The 21,689-nt window shown below is 39.5% G+C and overlaps 1 protein-coding gene across 1 annotated transcript; it reads left to right on the top strand.

The window, feature by feature from the left end:
* Positions 1-248: 248 nt before the first annotated feature.
* On the top strand, positions 249-20,858 carry LOC133532481 (zinc finger protein 724-like). Its single transcript, XM_061871176.1, has 15 exons — positions 249-604; positions 1,204-1,378; positions 2,114-2,152; positions 2,896-2,988; positions 3,436-3,570; positions 4,379-4,830; positions 5,439-5,655; positions 7,079-7,209; positions 7,741-7,815; positions 8,738-8,876; positions 11,905-12,014; positions 12,251-12,389; positions 13,817-13,948; positions 15,180-15,380; positions 18,270-20,858. The coding sequence occupies exons 1-15, from the start codon at positions 531-533 to the stop codon at positions 18,447-18,449; spliced, it is 2,292 nt and encodes a 763-aa protein (XP_061727160.1). The 5' UTR covers positions 249-530; the 3' UTR covers positions 18,450-20,858.
* Positions 20,859-21,689: the final 831 nt, after the last annotated feature.

The raw sequence follows: 21,689 nt of genomic DNA, 5'->3' as shown, positions 1-21,689 counted from the left end.
TGTTAGAAGGAGAGTTATGAATATTGAAAGAATTTTTGATTTGGTTGTGCTATACCATGTAGAAGTATATAAACACATTCGGTCTTGGTCTCTCATTTGTACAGACCTATAAGAAAGAAAGAGATGCAAGAAAGCTATACAATGCAATATGACAATAGTGTAGCGCTTCTTGTTTTGCTGCTAATCGATAAACCGGTTTTTGCTATATTTTTCTTAGTTTGACCATAGCTTCACGCTGAAGTTACTAAAAAGTAAAAAAAACAAATGGAAAATGGCGAATGCGTCAAGGACATTTTTGACGTTTGGATTATTTAGTTGTAAATTCTAAATAAATTCCGCTTTCTACAAAACAAATATAAACCTAATGATATCGTGTCACGAAAATGCCTTAGAAAGAAAATAAGCGCTGCAATTGATTTAAGCTCACGCAGAAATGTCTAATTGGATTACAAGTGTTCTATTTACAAGAACTCGATGAATTCGATATCTGCGTTATAAATAATATATTATAAGTGAAAATACTTATAGAAATGCGGTGCAGCGTGCAAAACTGTATCAACGATACGAAACGAACAACCAAAAGCCATGGGATTACATTTCACTTGTATGTATTACAGTTTATTTGCCTTGCTTGTATGCATAATGTAGGATTTAATTGAATTATATTGTTTTGTGAATTAATGTACTTGATTCAGTTGATGAAAAACTTGTAGGATCAACATACTAAATTCTTGCCATTTTAGCTTTGTTTTAATGTTTTTTTTTTAATTAATTTCCTACTGCTTGTCTTGTTTATAAGTTTAAGTTTGAAATGCTGGCTTACATTTTAAGCGTCACAGTGTATTATTATCTAATACCACAATTAAAAACAGAGGCTGTGTGTGTAAAAAAAGAAGAATTCATTATATCTTTATAAGATTATGACATCATTTTAGAATAACATTTGAAAGGTTGTGACCACTTAGTGTAAGGCTTGAGTAGATGCTCGAAGCGGGGCGTTTGAGCAGCACTAAGGCCACTCCTATATGTTTGCATTCATTTAACATGCACAAAGCACACCCAGCTGTGCACCAAGTGTCCACTCAGGAGTTACACTTGAAGATACAGTCTAAACTTCCTACAACTTGTTATAAAGATTACCTACACTGTGTTTAGAGTTTTTTTTGTGCTATGCCCAATACTAATAGAATTATGTAACATTAGGTTTCCCAAAGAGGCAAATCTCCGTAGTGCTTGGATGGAGGCACTAGGCATGTCAGACTGGGAGCCAAAGGACCGCAGCACAATATGCTCGGAGCACTTCCGGAATGATGACTTTTATGAGACCAGATGTGGGTTGCGGAAAATCAAGAATGGAGCTGTGCCTGTGTCTGCTCAGGTTTGTAATATCTTTCAAGTATACATGTAGTGCAGGGACGCCTGGCCAGAAACAGGTGGGCTGCCGATCATGAGTCGTGTTCATTCAGCCCGATTCCCTGAAATTGGAGCTGCAGTTTACTGTCCCAGTGGCATTCTTAGACTATTCTCCTCAAATCTTCTTGTTTTCCAGCAGAACAGAAGCACATCTTTGAGTTGGACATCCTTTAGTTTGTTTTCTTTCAGTATGTCTTTTAAGTCAACATTTAAATAATAAGTAAAATACATATCAACATTTAAAAATACAACACCCGATACCTGGGTAAACAATAAATTATAATAATCTTACAATAAATAATTACTATAATACAAAAGACATGTATAGTCTCTATGGTTAATAATACATTAAATGTGGAGATGTAAAAGGTCCCCATTGTCAAATATATATATATTTAATATATGGATTTTGTAATCAGTTGATCTTTGATGAGATAATTGTTACCTCTTTCATCAAATCAGCTTAATTTTTGTGACGCTACAATGGAATACAAACATATCTAAGTCTACTCTGGTATAACCACACACACTCTGTGTCTCTTTGAACATGCAGTACTTCTGTGTTTTTGTGTTCTATTGTAACACCTGCAATAGAGTGTGACCAAGTTCTGCCGCTTGCTGAGGTCGCGTCATTGAAATTGATGAGGAGGACTATATTTTTTTTTTGTTATGATGACACTTATTACATACCATCTTCCAGGATTTGGCCAATGATCTGGACGCACCAGCTGCTTTAAGGGTAAGATACCATTTACATGTTTTTTACTTACATACAAACATCATGTAACGTTTTGCTAGGTATAAGTATTAAAATCATGCCTCTGTTTTTTTTTCTGACTACTCCTTCATACTTGTATTTTGTGTCTCCTATCACATAAATAAAAAGTATAGTGTTGAGATAAAAATTAAAAACTAAATTTCATCTCATGTACAAAAAGCACCACTCCGTCACATTTTTTGGGGACAATAATCAAGATAATGAAATTAATTATGACCCACATATTTACTCTTTACTGTACAGAATACAGTAACTCTCAAAGGTACACTACAAAGGCATATTCATCCTTTTAAGGTGCTTTTGAACTATAAAAACAGGATTGTGAAGAGATAACCTTAACAGTCCCCTCCTGGCGTCAGTAAGAGACACTAAAGGGCCCACAGATTACCAGTTCGCCAGACGATATCGGCCTGTCAGTCATTCGCAAAAGTTGACAATCGCGAATAACTGACGGGCCGATATCGTCCGGCGAACTGGTAATCAGTGGGCCCCTTTAGGCCCCTCGCTGACTTGAGCGGGAGAGCAGAGCGAAAAATAGTATGAGCAAGGCGCGACGCACCATCCATCGCACGATTTTACCTACCTTGGTACCCGCATACACTTGCTCAAGTCGGCGAAAGGCCTTACGGCACAAGCTCTACAGAGGAAAGCATACCTTGACTAGTACAATGTGTATGTATTAACATGCAATCTTCTACATGCAGGTGTGCAGGATATGCCTGGCAACGGACTGTAAGATGTACAACATACGCGATCACAAGCTGGAGCAGGCCTTCACAGAAGTCAGCGGGATGACAGTAAGAGAGACCTCTAACCATACTTTTGAGCATTTACCCAAAGTATTTGAAGATAGACAGTCTACTTACAATAGTCTACATACAACCAAAAAGTGTTAATTGTAGAAGAGGTGTCAACTGTAGATGGCGCTGTATGGCTCTCAACATTATGCGGTAACTCTTGTTGTCTTAATGATGTTTTGACATCCCATGACGTCGCCCTAAAGAAAGAGACGAAGGTCTCACTCGATCTGTTTGCTCGGCACGTTTTTTGTGAGGCTAGAGTATTGTAGTCTACTTCAATATACTTATGTCTATGGCGTCGGCCATGTTACAAAATATACAATAGATGGCGCTGTTTTGCTTTAGTGGATATTATATGGAAAGGCCTATTTTAACTTTAGAAATCTTTGATACAGGAATTATATGTGCTCAACGACCACACTTTAGCAAAATATATGTTTACAGATGAGCGAGGAAGACAAATTGCCTCAGCGTCTCTGCTGGGAGTGCGGACATCGACTGCTAACAGCTGCGCGGTTCCGGAGCAAAGTTCTTAGAGCACATGATCTCCTCACTGGCCTTCCTCACACCAGTCCATATGTGAGTAAACTAAAATACTAAACTCTTGATAAAACAATAATAAAGTTACTGAAAAAATTATAGATGATAATATGAGCACAAATGTTTTATCAACTGTTTAAGATTCGTACGGTCTTAAATTATAAATCACTTTTAGGGCCTTTTTCACAATGTCCAAGTATTGGATAGCTAATTAACAAATAATAATGTGAAACGCCAACGATGACTTTATTCGTCAGATACGTGACGAGTAGCTTATTCAGGACTTTAATTAGACATTGTGAAACGGGCCCTAAGTATAAAATAGCTAGTGATGCAGCCAAGGTATCTGATGAGTAACATATTGAACAGAATAATATTTTCAGAGTAATTGAGATAAAAGGTAAAAATCCGCGCAATGGCCATATCTTTCGTTACAAATGACGCGCGGCGCACCATATATTTTATTTTCCTTCTAATTTCCAGGCTTCACTTCTTAAAAGTTAACCGATTCATAATCTAATGCAAAAATAAATAATAAATAAATATTACAGGACATTATTACACAAATTGACTAAGTCCCACGGTAAGCTCAATTATGCTTGTGTTGCGGGTACTTAGACAACGATATATATAATATATACATATTCATAAATACTTAAATACATAGAAAACATCCATGACTCAGGAACAAATATGCATGCTCATCACACGAATAAATGCTCTTACCAGGATTTGAACCCGGGACCATCAGCTTCGTAGGCAGGGTCACTACCCAACCCACTAGGCCAGACTGGTCGCCAAAAACCGAGACTGTCTTGTATTATGTAGCTGCCTTTTACCATTTCAGATCACAATACGAGATATCCGCTCAATAAACCGACGCCAAAACAAACTAAGATCTCACCTGACATACAAACACTCTGATCCTAACGATTATCATATACACATAAATGAAGACGAAATCACCGTTAAGTCAGAAATAAAAGATACTGAAGATATCGAAGAAAAAGTGCCGCCTATAGCTGAAATAGAACTAATAAAAGATGAAAAGAATAACACAGAATTATTTTATCAAGAATTCGATAATTATGATGATAATTTTAATGATGCTAATGATAATGAATATAATAATGATGCAAGTTATGTGGATAATGGAGTGAATGAAGATAGTGATGATAAAGTGTTGAGTGAAGTGTATGTGAAAAAGAAACAGAAGGTGAAGAAAGTTAAAGTGAAGAAGAAGGAGAAGGTAGTGAGGAAAAAGGAGGAGGAGGATAATCCAGTGACTACTATGGATAAGTGAGTACATATCATATTTCAGTCTTAGCTACTCATCAGGTATTATAATTTAGTCTTTGAAAAGAAATAAGTTTCATTTTTAGTACATACTTTTATTGCTAAGTTTACTTTTCTTTCCACAGACAATTTAAAAAACCCCAAACACAATTAGGTTGCGTTGTTTTATGGCCACCTCCTGTCTCCATCATCAGATCAGCTCGATGTTACCATAATATTGCAATGTCACCCGGCTTACATATGTATGCAAATATTCAGCTTCTTCGGAAACCGGGAAGTAGGTCAAATTTAACTTGCAAGATTAGACCCGTACATACATAGGTAGTTACATTCCAAGTTAAATAAAAGCTTGTGTACATTACGATACAAGTGCGAATAATAGGAAATTCGAAACGAGTAGCGATAAATTAAAACACGACCGAAGGGAGTATACATAATGTTATTTGATCATGTAATGTTTTCATCTACCCTCAACTGGCTCAAGGAGCCATATAACAAGTTGTTTGTATTTTTAGAATTTTCAGATATTAGAAAGAAAAAAATTACAGAGATTTTATAAGATATATTAATAAGGAGATTATAATATGAAAACTATAATAAATCCTCAACAGGTACAAAAACTCGGACGTGAAACGACGTAAGACAACCGACGGCCTCGACGAATCCCTCTTCACGATCACGACACTCAGCTACGACGAGCAAATAGCAGAGATACAGAAACGGCAGGAGAGCACTAACTACAAGAGCGCGCCGTACAAATGTAGCGTGTGTTATAGAGGTTTCCTTGTACGGGATAGATATGATGCTCACGTCGTGAGGCATAGTGAGGTAAGTCACATTTGAGTGAGGTGCCTCACATTTGAGTGAGATGCCTCACATTTGAGTGAGGTGCCTCACTTTTAAGCGAAATGCCTCCTATTTGAGTGAGGTGCCTCACATTTGAGTGAGGTGCCTCATATTTGAATGAGGCACAGTGAAGTAAGTCACGGACGGCCTCTTCACAATCACGACAGCTACGACGACCAAATAGCAGAGATACAGAAACGACAGTAGAGCAGCAACTACAAGAGCGCGCCGTACAAACGTAGCGTGTGTTATAGAGGCTTCCTTATACGGGATAGATACATTTGAGTGAGGTGCCTCACATTTGAGTTAGGTGCCTCATATTTGAGTGAGGTACCTCACGTTTATGTGAGATGCCTCAGATTTGAGTGAGATGCCTCATATTTCAGTGAGGTGCTTCATATTTCAGTGAGGTGCCTTATATTTGAGTGACGTGCGTCACAATTTCATGAGGTACCTCATATTAGAGGGAGGCACAGTGAAGTAAGTCACGGACGACCTCTTCTATTCTCATTCTGTGTAATTAACTATATTTTATCAGTCTAATTTGTCATTATTATTAAAATTGAATACAATTAATTCTACTCTCGACAAATTCGTTTGTGTATATTTTTAAAGATAATTTGAAATAGAGGTGGATTGTCAAAGAAAACTTTGTAGCCACAGTAAATGTACTGCCATCTTTCGACACATGATTATCTAATAGATCAAATGCCAAACATACAACCTTTAGATTCTGCCTGGTAAGTTGGCGCCAATTTTTGTTATTGAACAAATTTAACACATATCAGTGAAAGAATAACGATCAAAATCAAATGCCGTTCTAAAAGTTTTAATCATGTGTCGAAAGATGGCAGTAAATTTACTGTGGCTACAAAGTTTTTTTTAACAAAGTCTAAGTAATTAGTTTATGTGCATACGTATATACACTAAGTCTCTCTAAACACTTGTAATGTTGTAAACCGCATGTTAGTGTACTTAGTGTTAAGTATTAAGTGGTATTAGGTATATGTTCTTCGTGAGATACGTATATGGAAGCATCTGTACATAAGGACATTTATGCCATTTAAGTTTTTTTTGTTCATGCCATGTATGTTTTCTGTGTTATCCTCAATAAATAAATAAACCTCTATTTCAAATTCTCTTTGATACTTTATATATGGGTTATGCCCATATATTATGCACAGTATTTTTTTCTTAGTGTCCAGCTGCACAGTATTTTTTTCTTAGTGTCCAGCTGCACAGTATTTTTATCTTAGTGTCCAGCTGCATAGTATTTTTTTCTTAGTGTCCAATGGTTATAGTTGATAAAAAAACCACCGGTTACCATCCGTAAGAATTTGGTGGTAACATTGATGTTATTATATTTCAGGAATAACCTTTTAATAAACATTTTTTTTATTTCCAGCAATCCGGAGCGTACGAGTGCTTCATATGCAAGAGTCGGCTGAAGAGCGCTAGGGCGCTCCGAAAACACCTCACAGCGCAACACACAGAAAAATTCAGCTGTAAGGGATGTCCGTTTGTCACCAGAAACAGGTAATATATGACCATACATTATGCCTGTTGTTACCTAACTTTTAAGTGTTTTTTCATTTCCTGATTTTTTTTATCTGTATGGTGCACAATAAAGAATATTTACTTACTTACTTATGGTAGTTATCTCTAACCGTCAGGTGATGCGTCTGCTTGTTTGCCGCCTATATAAAAAAAAAAAACATATTTTCCTTTATAAAAAATTCCGTCATCAAATGAAATAATAAAAGTTAAACCATATCTTTGCGTTTTCAGTGTACAAAATCAGGAAAAGAAACATGAAAAGGAGATGGATTTATTACGACGTCACAATTTTTTCTCATTTCTCATACTAACTTCATAGTAACAAATACTTAGAGACAAACCAAGGGGTTCATTTAAACGTCGAACCTCTATGAAATTATGACGTTTACTTGACACTTGCACCGTCTGGGCTAACAAAATCGCTGCCAACTTATCTTGGTCTGACTCTAGTTGTGACATTTACTTGATTACGCAGAGCCTAGGCTCATATTTGAGTCGTTTTGTTTCTAGGGGCGTGGCGCGCGAGCACGAGAAGTGGCACGCCGGCACCAAGTACCAGTGCCCGCACTGTCCGAGCGAATTCGAGTGAGTGGTTCATTTTTAGGGTTCCGTACCAAAAAGGAACCCTTATGCGACTCTGTCCGTCCGTCCGTCCGTCTGTCTGTCACATCGCTAAATATCTAAAAAGCCACTTAAGCTATCGATTTGAAATTTGGAAAAGTTATGAACAACGCTAACCCAGACACATTAAAAGTTTTTTTTTTAATAACTATGGAAAACGCCCAAGATGAAGAGGGGGCAAAATTTCAAAGTCTAGTGACTAGGTTTAGTGGGGTATGTTGTTGTAATAAGGCGGTTCCACACAGAGTGGGAAAACGCGCTAGGCAATTTTCTCGCGCACAAAACGGCCAATGTGCAATGTGAGTGCCTCGGCCGTGGCGGCGCGCGCGTTGTCCTCGCCCGAGCGCGACCTTGGCCGAGCCGCTCGGTGTCGGTTTTCGGTATGCTCAAAGGCGCCTTAGACGGTTGCCGCACGCCAGTGTAGACGTGTTTGTCTATGGTGCGCGTGGTTATTTTGTTCGTTCTTATGTTATAAGTTGTGAAAACATGACAACGTTGAAAAAAAATCACAAGATTCTCAAATTGTCCTGTCCTTTTCTTTCTCATTTTCTTTTGAATTGCTTTAAATAGCGAAATAAAAGAAACGCAAGCCACTGCAGTCATAACGTGCGGCGCCATTTTGAACAGCTGACTGAGTGACGCCATCTTGCCGAGCAAATTGGCTCGGCTGAGGCAAAAGTTACACGAACACGCGGCCGTGCGAGGCCCGTCCTTTGCCGCGCGAGGAAATTTCCTCGGGAGACTGCTCGCTCTGTGAGGACTCTCCTATAGACTACATATTATGCCAAACAAGATTAATTTACTACCTAGTGGATTTTTAAATTACTGTGACCGAACGACACTGTTTAAAAACGATTAAATTCATAATTTGTATTTCTTGTTCCAGTAAACTGACAACATACATGGGCCACATAAGAATAAAGCACGTGTCGGACTTCGTGTGTGAGCTGTGCGGGTACACCTTTGTCAGTAAAAAGGGCATCGACGTCCATAAGAAGAAGAAACACCGGCTACAGGATAAGACGGTCAGTACGTCACCAAAATGCCAATCTTGTATGATCATACCTATATGAGTATAATGTCTCACACAAAATTTACACTCAAAAAATATTACAATCTCACAATGCCACATAATGTAACACTATCATAATGCCACGGTTACATAATGTTAGACTGTCATAATGTCATTAATCCCACACTTACATAAGGGTACAAGCTCATAATGCCACGCTCCCATAATGCCACACTTACATAATGTTACACTCTCATAATGCCACAGTCATTAAAATGTGACACTCATAAAGTCCCTCTCTTAAAATGCCACTATCTCCTAATGTCATACATAAACATTCGACATTTCAAAATGTCACAACTTTACAAACTCTCACCCTTGCATCGCTTACAAAATCGGATTTGTCATTCGAAATGCCAGGGATTTTACTGACTCAAGAACAATAAAACTGCTCTACAATGCCTTAGTGAGGAGTAAGCTTGAGACGGCCTCTGTCGTTTGGTGTCCCTACGAGACAACATATGTCTTACAACTGGAAAAAGTACAGAAAGTGTTCTTGCGCTTCCTATACAAAAAAATGTACGGGTATTACCCATTCCTTTATCCTACAAAGTTTTTGTTGGGAATGATGGGATTTAACTCCCTAGAGGTAAGACGCAGCTCAGCACTTCTCACTACAATCTGTAATATCTTACGCGGTGACTCTGACTGTGTCGAGTTAACAACACAAGTAGTGCGTCTGTTTGTCCCAACACCTTCTAGATTTGAGTTTCGGCCTCGTAATCGCTGTCTTTTATCTGTGCCGGGTTCCCGAACTGTGTCGCGCAGGAACGCTCCTTTTGTTCGAGCTTTACGCAGCTTGAATTCACTCCTCGCATCAGCGCCTGAATGTGATGTGTTTGCAACTAGATGGATGTCAGTGCGTGATGTATGTTTGAGGTTCAGCGAGATGATGGATATTCGTCCCTCCTCTGTGTTATAAGTGTCACCTGTATTCTAATTAGTATTTTGATGTTTCATGTCAACTCTTTCCAATTATACATGTCTAGATTGTCTAGGTTCAATATGTAATTTCACAGTGCTTTAGTTTTAACTGTTATACTGTGTTAATTAAAATGAATAAATAAAATAAAAATAAAAAATAAAATAAATAAAAGACTATTCTATTAAACACTGTCAAAAATTGACAACATACAAACACCAACTCAGTTAATTGACCATTCGTTAACCTTATTGCAACGAGATAAGGTCTACAGTTAAGTGTGTCGCTGAAATGGGCGTACATGGGCCACATAAGAATAAACCACGGTGCCACCTTTATCAGCAAAAAAGACATCGACGTTCATAAGAAGAAAAAACACTACATTGTTTACACAATCAGACTCGTAAAGTCCCTTTTTGTGTTGCACAGGGGTACTTTCTTCAGTTGTCAAACTCAGGGGCACGATTTTTACACATCTTATACTTATATATGTTGTACCATGTTAGTTCCATGAAATACGAATACAATTTTTATTGGGAGCGTTCACGACTGTCACGCAACCTAGTGTCCGCAAGTCTAGGGGAAAACGTCAATTCACTACATCTTATAAAACTACTCCAAAACTAAAAACTACTGAACGGATTTTCATACGACTTTCATCTTTCAATAGAGTGATTCTTGAGGAAGGCTTAAATATATAACTTGTTAAGGTTTTGTGTAAATTGTTTGAAATATAACGATGTTGTCGGAAAAAATCACGCTGGTTAGGAGCTTTAATCGAAACTAACTAACTAACTAACTAACTGCTTTGGCTCAGCGATCCAAAACGAATCTTGGCCTCCGAAACGAGAGAACGCCACCTGTCCCGATCCAGCGCGGTTTCCTGCCATGAATTGGCATTCAGCCGACGCAGCTCCGCCTCCACGACATCACACCGGCGGTACCTGGGGCGCCCGATCGGTCGACGGCCGGTTGGTCGCCCCAAGTACGCTTCCTTGACTACGCGATCCTCCCCCATTCTGAGTAGGTGACCGAGCCAGCGAAGTCTGTGGGATTTAGTTACGCCTATGATATTGGGCTCAGCCACCAACTCTTCGATCTCGGCATTTTTCCGGATCCTCCAGGAGCCGTCGTCACTTCGGACAGGTCCCAGGATCTTCCTGAGCACTTTTCTTTCCGCTATCAGGAGCTGACTTTCCTCTTTTTGAGTTAGTGTTTCTCATTCATAGGTCTACAAAAAAGTCCGCGATCTTAAATGTATATCTTTTAAGGATAACTTACTATATCCATTCTTAACTTATAGAAAAAGATCACGTAATATGTGGCATTTGCAAAGCTATTTACATGGATACATTATTAACAATTATCAAAATAAATACGTTAGTTATATTAAGCATTTCATACAGATTACAATGGTCCCTTACACCATTCAATTTAAATGAATATTTCAGGAGTAATCGTAAATCAAAGTTTCATTTCGAGCCATATAATTGTACGAAATGTTAAAGACGCTATCCCCAGTTAGTTCAAAATTTTATGACCTTATGCGCTGGGATCGCTTTACTTACCCCCACCATGCACTTCGCACGGTCCCAATAGACTAACTTTCTTTATGAAACAAAATGTTGTTTTTAAAAATCCTGGTCACGGCACCACATTGTAAAAATCTACTCAAAGGTGAGCTGGATGAGATCCCTTAAAGGGGTTCGCCTTTGTACCTCAAAATTGGAATAGAATCAAGCGTTACTTTGCGGAAATCCATATTAATTAAAACAAAAAATATTACTTTGCTAATCCACGAAAAGATAACGTGGTAGTCAATTAGTGGTAACCCGTTATACTAACTTGCGCATTTTTACATGCAATTAATGTTCCCATCCTTCCACGGCAAAAATAAATACGCAAATAAATATAACAATCCACCACCGAAACTACAAAACTCCACACGCCTCTTTACGAAACATCTTCAGGAGATATTGACCTCAAAATTTATTCAAAATATTTTAACCTGTCTTGTATACAATGAAGTGACTGCTACTATAATCCACTTTCATTGCAGGTGGAACTAGAAGGTCCGTACTGCGAGACGTGCGAAGTACGTTTCGTGTCAGAAGAGGCACACGCGCGACATCTCAAGTTATCGTCGCGACATAGCAGTGATAGCGATCCGTGAGTTATCATACCTTGTCACGGGTGCAATTAGTCCTGTACGAATTAAGTTTTATGTCAGAAAAAGATCAGCGACATTTCAAGCTGATGTCGCGACATAGCAGCAAGAGTGGCCCGCAAGTTAAGGTTTTGATAAGTTCCCACAGATTTAACTAAAAATGTGGATAGCAACATACTTATTCCGGCCTTCGATGTGAAGCTAACTAATGTCAATATCCACACTTGTAATCTTACAGCAATCGCATTCGGAACGACTCACAGAGCATCAACGCGGAGAAGAACGGTCGAATGGTCCGGAGAGTTGAAAGGAGACCCGTCATACACGCGCATGACGGAGAGAGGCAGGACACCGCCGGACCCGTCACTTGCGAACAGGTACTGTGGCCTCGTGTGAGACTTGTATTGTGGCATGAGGGGCTAGGACACCCTTGTCAGAGACCCGTCATACACGCGCGCGACGGAGAGAGACAGGACACCGCCGGACCCGTCACTTGCGAACAGGTACTGTGGCCTCGTGTGACACTTGTATTGTGGCATGAGAGGCTAGGACACTTGTCAGAGACCCGTCATACACGTGCGCGACGGAGAGCGGCAGGACACCGCCGGACCCGTCACTTGCGAACAGGTACTATGGCCTCGTGTGACACTTGTATTGTGGCATGAGAGACTAGGACACTTGTCAGAGACCCGTCATACACGTGCGCGACGGAGAGCGGCAGGACACCGCCGGACCCGTCACTTGCGAACAGGTACTATGGCCTCGTGTGACACTTGTATTGTGGCATGAGAGACTAGGACACTTGTCAGAGACCCGTCATACACGTGCGCGACGGAGAGGCAGGACACCGCCGGACCCGTCACTTGCGAACAGGTACTATGGCCTCGTGTGACACTTGTATTGTGGCATGAGAGACTAGGACACTTGTCAGAGACCCGTCATACACGTGCGCGACGGAGAGGCAGGACACCGCCGGACCCGTCACTTGCGAACAGGTACTATGGCCTCGTGTGACACTTGTATTGTGGCATGAGAGACTAGGACACTTGTCAGAGACCCATCATACACGTGCGCGACGGAGAGGCAGGACACCGCCGGACCCGTCACTTGCGAACAGGTACTATGGCCTCGTGTGACACTTGTATTGTGGCATGAGAGACTAGGACACTTGTCAGAGACCCGTCATACACGTGCGCGACGGAGAGCGGCAGGACACCGCCGGACCCGTCACTTGCGAACAGGTACTATGGCCTCGTGTGACACTTGTATTGTGGCATGAGAGACTAGGACACTTGTCAGAGACCCATCATACACGTGCGCGACGGAGAGGCAGGACACCGCCGGACCCGTCACTTGCGAACAGGTACTATGGCCTCGTGTGACACTTGTATTGTGGCATGAGAGACTAGGACACTTGTCAGAGACCCGTCATACACGTGCGCGACGGAGAGCGGCAGGACACCGCCGGACCCGTCACTTGCGAACAGGTACTGTGGTCTCGTGTCGTGTGACACTTGTATTGTGGCATGAGAGGCTAGGACACTAGGCTAGTTCGGAACTAGTCTAGGAGGCTAGGCTAGTTCCGAAAAACTGCAACTCGCACGCTCTTACTGCTAGGCCACCAGCGTTCATTAAATTGCCTATCTATATAAAATAATATATGTATACAAAGAGTCATTAGAGTAAATATTGAAATAAGCGGCTCGGCCCTCGGCCCTAAGAAAGCTGCCAAAGTTCAAAGCAAGAATTCTTTGAATTTCACAGCTAATGTATGTGCTGATTTCATCTACTTTGTATTTTCTAGTGTGGCATTCAACTACGTGACTTGAGACTGTACGCCCAACACTTCCGGCGCGCGCACCCGGACAAGAATCGAACCAAGTACCCCGCGATGAAAACGCCTTGTATGTGTGAGCAGTGCGGACGCATTTTCCAGGTAAAAGTTCTATCCGATTTATTAAGAAGGAAGAAGAGCTTTGCGATCCTAACGAAATAACGGCACTTTTTCTATGAAATTCCATTTCGGGAGAAAACAGTTTCCACTAAATCTTAACTTTGATTTTGATGTCGATCGCTTCAGCATAATTTATTCTAGGTTTCGCTTTTTTTTTTTAAAGAAAGATATTTGCAAAGTATGAAAATTAAGGAACACCTATATTGATTGTTCAAAAACTAATGAGAAAGTTGCATTTTATCCACATGTGGGGCAAAGTAATCTGATGTAAATTTTGAGTTGTTTCCTTATGTTGGCTGGCAGAATTGACTTTTATAGGATGATTTTGAATGATAAATATGTAATGACGTTCATTTGGATTTGATTTGGTTTGATTTTATTAGATATATTACAGCTAATATTTTCTTCGGGTTGGTGTAGTGAACATTGATGTGTTTCACTCGGGAGCAAAATTTGTTTAACTCTAGTGCTTTGAATCGCTACGCTCGTGATTCTATTTCTGAAACTTTCGCTTGCTCGGGTATCAATATTATTTCATTTATTTCATTTATTAATTGTATAGTCATGTACATACATTATTATGGTGTTGCAATACAATTCAGTAAGTCAGTCCATGACGCCCTGTGAGCACATACAACAACAATATACTAATACCTTACAAATCTAAGCTAATCATTATAAAATAAATTATTCATCACAATCATCATCCAAATTTACAAATACACAAAATTTAAATTATTAATACATTTAAATACGTTACAATTGTATGGATAAATAAATAGTCAGTACAGTAATAATTCAAAATAATATAGCAATTATAAATTATCATCAAAAAAGTCATTAATTGAATAATAGCATTTATCGAGTAATAATATTTCTAATTTAGTTTTGAAGGTTGCATTTTCAGGTTCTTGCTTAATCGAGTCTGGAATTTTATTAGTTATTAGGATACATTTGTAATGAGGACTATTTCTACACATTTGTAGTTTGGTTTGAGGTAGTTGCAATTTATTCCTGTACTGTGCTCTAGTTGTTTCCTTATCCTGTTTTAATTCAAATAAATGAGAGTTAGCACGAGTGTATAAACAACAACTTTGCCCCCTTGTAAAACTAATAACTATTGTATTGTAAAGTTAAAATATCCTAATTCCATTTTCACATAGCAGTTCTTTTTTGCCGTTTGACCAATTTATAAAATCCACCACTTTTTCAGAGTATGGCCCTCCTAAAAGACCACATGTGGGTGCACACCGGCGAGAAGCGTTTCAAGTGCGACCGGTGCGACAAGAGCTTCACCCAGAAGACGAACCTGGTGTTCCACATGAGGGTCCACAGCGCCACGCGACCCAGCTACGAGTGTCCGCTATGCGGGAAACACTTCGCCTTCTTCAATAACCGGCGGAGGCATATGTTTGTGAGTATATTTCACCAAAAGATCTGTTACAAAAACACCCTGTATATGATACCAAAATACCTCGTTTATGTCATTCAGATGCCGTGTATATGTCACTAAAATCCCCGAATATACCATTAAAACAACCTGTATAGATCACCCAATCACCTTATATGTTTCCAAAACATTAAGTATATGCCCCTAAAATATCCTGTATATATATCACCATAATAACCAGTATGTCACCAAATTATCCTGTGTATAGCATAGTGTAAAAGTGTCACCAAAACATCCTGTATATATGTATATAATACCAAAACACCTTGTGTATGTCAATCAGACGCCCCGTATATCACTATAAGTCCCCGTAAATACAATCCCACCTTCCTTTTCCTACAAACCATTTATTTTCGCACTACATTGAAGAATAAGTCACTTAATACAAAATATATATCCACAACAAGTTTCGTCAACGGCCTACCTAGTATCTATATAACAAACAAAAAACAATAAACAAATAGAAACCTACCCCCCCACTCTGATTTTCACCCGGACCAAAAGTGCCAAAAATACTGGCAGCATTGCCTCGCTGAATGGCCAGTGATATCTGCTGGACCAGGAAAGAACCAGAGCGAGGGTCGCAGCCCCTTTCAGCCGACACCCTATGCTCTTGATAAAGGCTTTGGCCTCGGCACACCAAGGCCCCGCCGTCTCAACGGCAACCGGGACAAAATCATACACTTGCTCGAGGTTGGCGTATTTGTTATGTTTTAACTTGGCCGCACTTTCAGCCGCTGCGCCTGCTTTGTTCACCGTGTGCGCGAGATGAGTAGGAGCAAAAGTACTCACACACGTGGCATCCCAAAGCAAGCTGCGGCCTTTCGCCCAAGGAACAAGCGTAAGACCATCCGGTCTCTTACCATCTAAACGACTCAGGCCCTGGGGCTCCATGATACACGGGACATTCGCCGAAACCAAAGCTCGCCTTATCAGATCGTTGATAGCACAGTGCCTGGGTATCCTACCCACGCACCGCGAACAGCTCAACCCATGGTGACCATCAGCCTCTACCATCACCCCACACTTACACTTATGAGGCTCGCACACCTTGCTCCCAATTCTCAGTGCCACAGCCATCCGTAACGTGTCATTATCGAGCAAGGTTCCCAAGTGCGGTGACGGCAAGGCATGCAGCCACGCCCCCGACTCCGGTTCTCTGACAGCCTTCAGTCTAGCCACATCCTTCCCAAAAGCACCCTCCACCAGGCCTTGATGCAAATCATGGCACAAAATATCGTCCCACTGTCTTTGGGATGAGGGGTTCTCCGGTCGTTCAACCCCCGCAAAGCGAGACGACCACTCGGAAAGAGCTTCCTGAAAAAATGCAACGCAGACATTGCCACCATCAAAAGAAAGAGTTTTAGTGACAAGACCTGCCGCCGCATGAGATGATGCCAAGAAAGCTACCAAGCCGACGTCACGCATGCAACGTACCCCCAACCCCCCATAACGAACAGGAAGTGATGCCTGGCGCCACTGTGGCTCATCGAAGCTGACATTTAAAACACCTTCTAAGCCCTGTCGAAGCACACGATCAAACGCGTGTACGTCTTGTTCAAACCTCCAAATTGGCGCAGTCCTCAAGATATACGTTACGCGAGGCATCGCAAAACAGTTTCGCAGTAAAATGAGTGAAACGTGCGCCGACAAGTGTTCGAAATGCAAAAAAGCAGACTTCAACGCCTGAGTCTTAGCCTGAACCGCCGAACCCACCCCTTCCGCGAAAATGGGTGCCCCTAATAAAGAAAACGATTCTTTGTTCAGCAACTTAAGACCTGGCAATACCGACTGAAAGTCAGACACGGAATCCAATGCTAAGGAGCCACATGGATACAGCTCACACTTTGTGGAATTTACTTTCAATCCAATTGATTGCAAAGCCGGTAAGAGCCTACCCACATCATCCAGAACCACATTAGGGCTTCCACCAATAGTACCATCATCCAAGTACCACACATTCAATGGTGACTGCAACGTCGTTATGCAATTCTGCATCGCAAGGCAAAATACCAAAGGACCCAACGGACAAACACAAACAACAACATACGTTTCGTTACATAAACTATTGTAGGACGTTCCTACAATAGTTTATGTAACGAAACGTCCAAGCCACATATTTTGACTAACGTGTAGAGTTTGTGAAGTTAGGGCTTGTAGAGTTAGAAGCTTGGCTCTACATGAGACCTGGTTTCGTCATGGCAACATTTTACATGAAAATGTTTTTGGTGGGATTTGGTTTTAGAGAAACAGCCAAAATTGGGCGATGAAAGACAATCTCTGTAATCTCTGTATCGAAACATCATTTAAACCCCCTGTATATTTCATTTAAACATCTTGTATACGTCAACGAAACTTACTGTATATCCAAAATATCATGTATTTGTACTGAAACACCCAGTACCTATATTGCATCTAAAACCTTTATATAATTCTGTTTGAGGCCGATTAAGCGAACATTTTGACGTTTGTGGTGCCACTTTTAGACTTTGTCATTGCAAAGTCTGTACTTAACTTGGTCCGATCATATGTACGTAATTTTTTACAATAGATGGTACTAATTTCCCGCTCTAGTGTGGGAATAAGCACTTTTCGTGCCTATGTCGAAAATTTTAAGGGCCATATGTATTGTAAAATGTTGTACAATACACGTGCGAATAAGTAATTCGCAACTCATGTCCTTGGGTCGTGTTTTAGTTTATCACCACTGGTTGCGAATTTCCTACTTTTTCGCACTTGTATCGTAAATAACAACTATTATAGACTTTTTTTCAAGCGGTGGAGCCATGGAGGTTGACGAAATCTACTAAAGCTTACAGTCATTTTAGTTAATATACATATTTTTGTCCACAGATCCACACCGGCCTAAAACCATTCAAGTGCGAAACATGCGGAAAATGCTTCACCACCGCCGGCGAGCAGCGCGCGCACGTTGAACACGTGCACTTAAAAAAACCGTGGCCGAAACGGCAGAGGCATAGGGAGGCAGAGCCCGCGCCGTGGCAGAAATGTCTTGACCCTATGGAAGACTAGATTTTACTTAGATATAGGTAAAACATGCCTTCATTGGTAAAAAGCGGCTTTGGACTTAAATATCCTGGTCAGGGCACCAAATTGTAATTGCACCTTTTTTATCCAATGTTGTTGTGTACTAGCAAGTACGCTAAGTAACTTTGACTTCAGGCACTCAGTAATACAAAATCTCGCTTCGCTATTTTCATTCGCGCTAGCTGACTTAAAGAAAGACATGACGTAAAAACATACGACTGCGAAACTTGTGGAGGACTGAGCCAGCATCTTAGCAAATGTCTTGACCCTGTTTTGACCTGTTAGCTTTACAAAATATAATTATACTGATTTGTATTTACTAGACTTAAATTTTATGATTGTTTATTTTAATATATATTTAATGGTTTCAGTTGTTTGAATTCATGCTAAGACCACAGGATTTTAACTGAAATGGTACCACGATGGTAGCGATTACCATACAGACTGAAAATTTGTATTTGTACTCGTTTTACTGACTCTTAATATATAAACTTCACTGTTTTGACATTTTACGACGAATTTATCACGAATTCGACGACTATAATTTGCTACTTTATCACAAATTTATTTTATTTTATGAGTGCAGCATGTGAAATGTAATATGAATATTAGGGATACGAATAATGGTGTATGTATTGTAAATACTGATTACATATAGTTTTAAATATGAATTATTTAAATTATTGATCATTATGTCTTAAATAGAATCATCACATTTATTTAGACTGTAAAATTGAAAATTTTGCTTTAATATTTTTACAAGACTATGTAGCGTCAAACCGTCATTTCCTTATTTTAGAGTTTAAGTTTAGACTAAATAATAGACAATTTTTGAGAATAAATAATGCTGATATGTTAGCATTTGTACCAATGTCAGATAATATTTGGCCCGACCGTTGCCTGTTTTAATTTTTTTTCATCAATTAGCAAAATGATATTGATTGTGAAGTCTGGCGGCTGATAAAGCGTGCGACTTTCAATCCGGAGGTCGCGAGTTCAAACCCCGGCTCGTACCAAAGTCCTGCCCTGGGAATCAAACTATCTTAATACCAAATTTCAACGAAATCGGTTCAGCGGTTTAAGAATGAAGGGGAATTTAAAAAAATAATTTATTAGCAATTTTGTTTTTACTTCGTAATAGGGTCAATGTGATACCATAAATGAATTCAGCATTTCCCCCGATTTATACGAAAACGATACCAAACACGGCCTACCAGCTTCACTGATGTAAATATCAAGATAAAATTGAGAGCCTTAAATAAACTTTCAAGAGCGGATATCTCAAAAATTATACAAGATATCGAAAAACTTGACTCAATAAAACTTGTAACAAATTTAATCAACTTTCATTTCGTATAGTGGCCACGTCGCTTAGACATATAGCGTCCGAGTTTTTTTTTTATATTCTTATAATTGACCACCAGTGTGGCCTAGTGGGTACCCCGCCTATGAAGCTGATGGTCCCGGGTTCGAATCCAGGTATGGGTACCTATTTGTGTGATGAGCACGAATATGTTTTCCCGAGTCGTGGGTGTTTTCTACTTATGTATATAAGTATTTATAAATATATTTATTACATATATCATTGTATAAGTAGCCACAATAAGGCTTATTGAGCTTACTGTGGGACTTAGTCAATTTGTGTAATAATGTCCTATAATATTTATTTATTTAATATTATAATTACGTGCACTTATGGAATTTGAATAAAGTTAATTAGGATACCTAATTAGTACCCTAAAACGTAAATAAATATTCAGAAAAGAGGTTTTATAATGGATTTCAAAAAACCGGTTTTGGGATATGTTTTTCTGTTAATAACCAGTTTTCAATAGAGAATATTACGCGAAGTTTTGCGTAGGAGGCACCACTACCACAATCCATCACTATATGAGGGACTACCGCGAAAAAATAAAATCGAAATTTCATTATCTAACTTCTCTATCACCTGATTTTCGAGTTTCCGGTAGGATACCGGTAGGCCCTTTGTAAACGAACCGCCTTGATGCATCAATGTCATATTTTATTATCTGTGAAAACTTGTCAAAAAACAGTTTAAGGCACAATATGTATAAGTTACTCTATGGTTCACGAAAGGTGCTAGTGCTGCACTCTGGTGGCAAAACATTGCAGTAATACTCCCTATTTGCTCCGGTTTTCGCATTCCCTAATAGTCTGCCTCTACCAGTATTACCATCAGCTGTTAAATACAAAGAATACATTTTTCTTAGGTTTTGCTACTCTTCTACAGTTAATAACTTTGTTACCTAGTGAACAAATTAATAAATATCATTAGGATTTGTCGCCTATTAGTCATAATATTGTGTAGCAGCTAGATGTATGAAATTGTGTAGTATTTTATATATCAACTCAATACAATACATAAATTAGTTATGAAGTCTTTTTATTTACCTCATCCACTACAAAGTTATTCCTATTTTTACAAGCTTTTAATTAGTTTCACCTGTCCCGTTGTCTGTCTGTCGGTCTGTAATCAAATCTTGCAAGTTAAATTTCACCCACGTCCCAGTTTCCGGTGAAGATGAAAATTTGCATACATAAGTCGGGTGACAATGCAAAATTATGGTACTATCGAGCTGATCTGATGATGGAGACAGGAGGTGACTATAGGAACTCCGTGACAAAAACGCAACCTAATTATGTTTGGGTTTTTAGTATTGTCTCGATGAGTTGCCTGTGGAAAGAAAGGTACAGTCAGCGATAAAAGCTTGTACCAGAAATGAAATATTTGCCAAAAACTTTTTCAAGTATAGGGAGAGTGATCCATATAAAAAAGAAAATTTTAAGAATGAATAATTTAGATGAATAATTTCGTCAACTCAAGTACCATTAAAATTAAAGTTAAATATTATATTAAAATTAGCACTACGTCCAGTCGAAAATTTATTTATTGTAGCGATCAAGAGTTCAAGAGCGATACTGGTATAAAAAGTTTTCTAAATAATTTTAAATTTCCCGCACTTTTCCATTGACAACAAGAATAGGCTGCTTTAACTCACGGACGTATGCCATAGATGGTAGGATCGTATACCTAGATGTGCTATACCGCATGCGCCCGTGAGGGACAGATATACGTAATGCAACACAAATAAAAAAAAAGCAACCTACGTAATTTAGTCGGGTTATTTGTTGCCCACCATTTTACAGTGGGGGGGGGGGGGAATTAAACAAGGACAAAACTAGGTCTATGGGGTCCCAGCGCGC

The sequence above is a fragment of the Cydia pomonella genome, chromosome 27, assembly GCF_033807575.1.
Source record: "Cydia pomonella isolate Wapato2018A chromosome 27, ilCydPomo1, whole genome shotgun sequence".
Classification (NCBI taxonomy): domain Eukaryota; kingdom Metazoa; phylum Arthropoda; class Insecta; order Lepidoptera; family Tortricidae; genus Cydia; species Cydia pomonella.
The sequence above is the reverse complement of the archived record's forward strand: the minus strand, read 5'-3'. Positions and strand labels throughout refer to the sequence as shown.

What these genes read in the sequence shown, in the direction of transcription:
- LOC133532481 (XM_061871176.1), top strand. Translation starts at nt 531, where the DNA reads ATGCGGTGCAGCGTGCAAAACTGTATCAACGATACGAAACGAACAACC. An exon ending in CCGTTTGTCACCAGAAACAG is followed by an intron (nt 7,210 to 7,740) that starts GTAATATATGAC and finishes TTTTGTTTCTAG; the next exon opens with GGGCGTGGCGCGCGAGCACG. An exon ending in CACTGTCCGAGCGAATTCGA is followed by an intron (nt 7,816 to 8,737) that starts GTGAGTGGTTCA and finishes TTCTTGTTCCAG; the next exon opens with TAAACTGACAACATACATGG.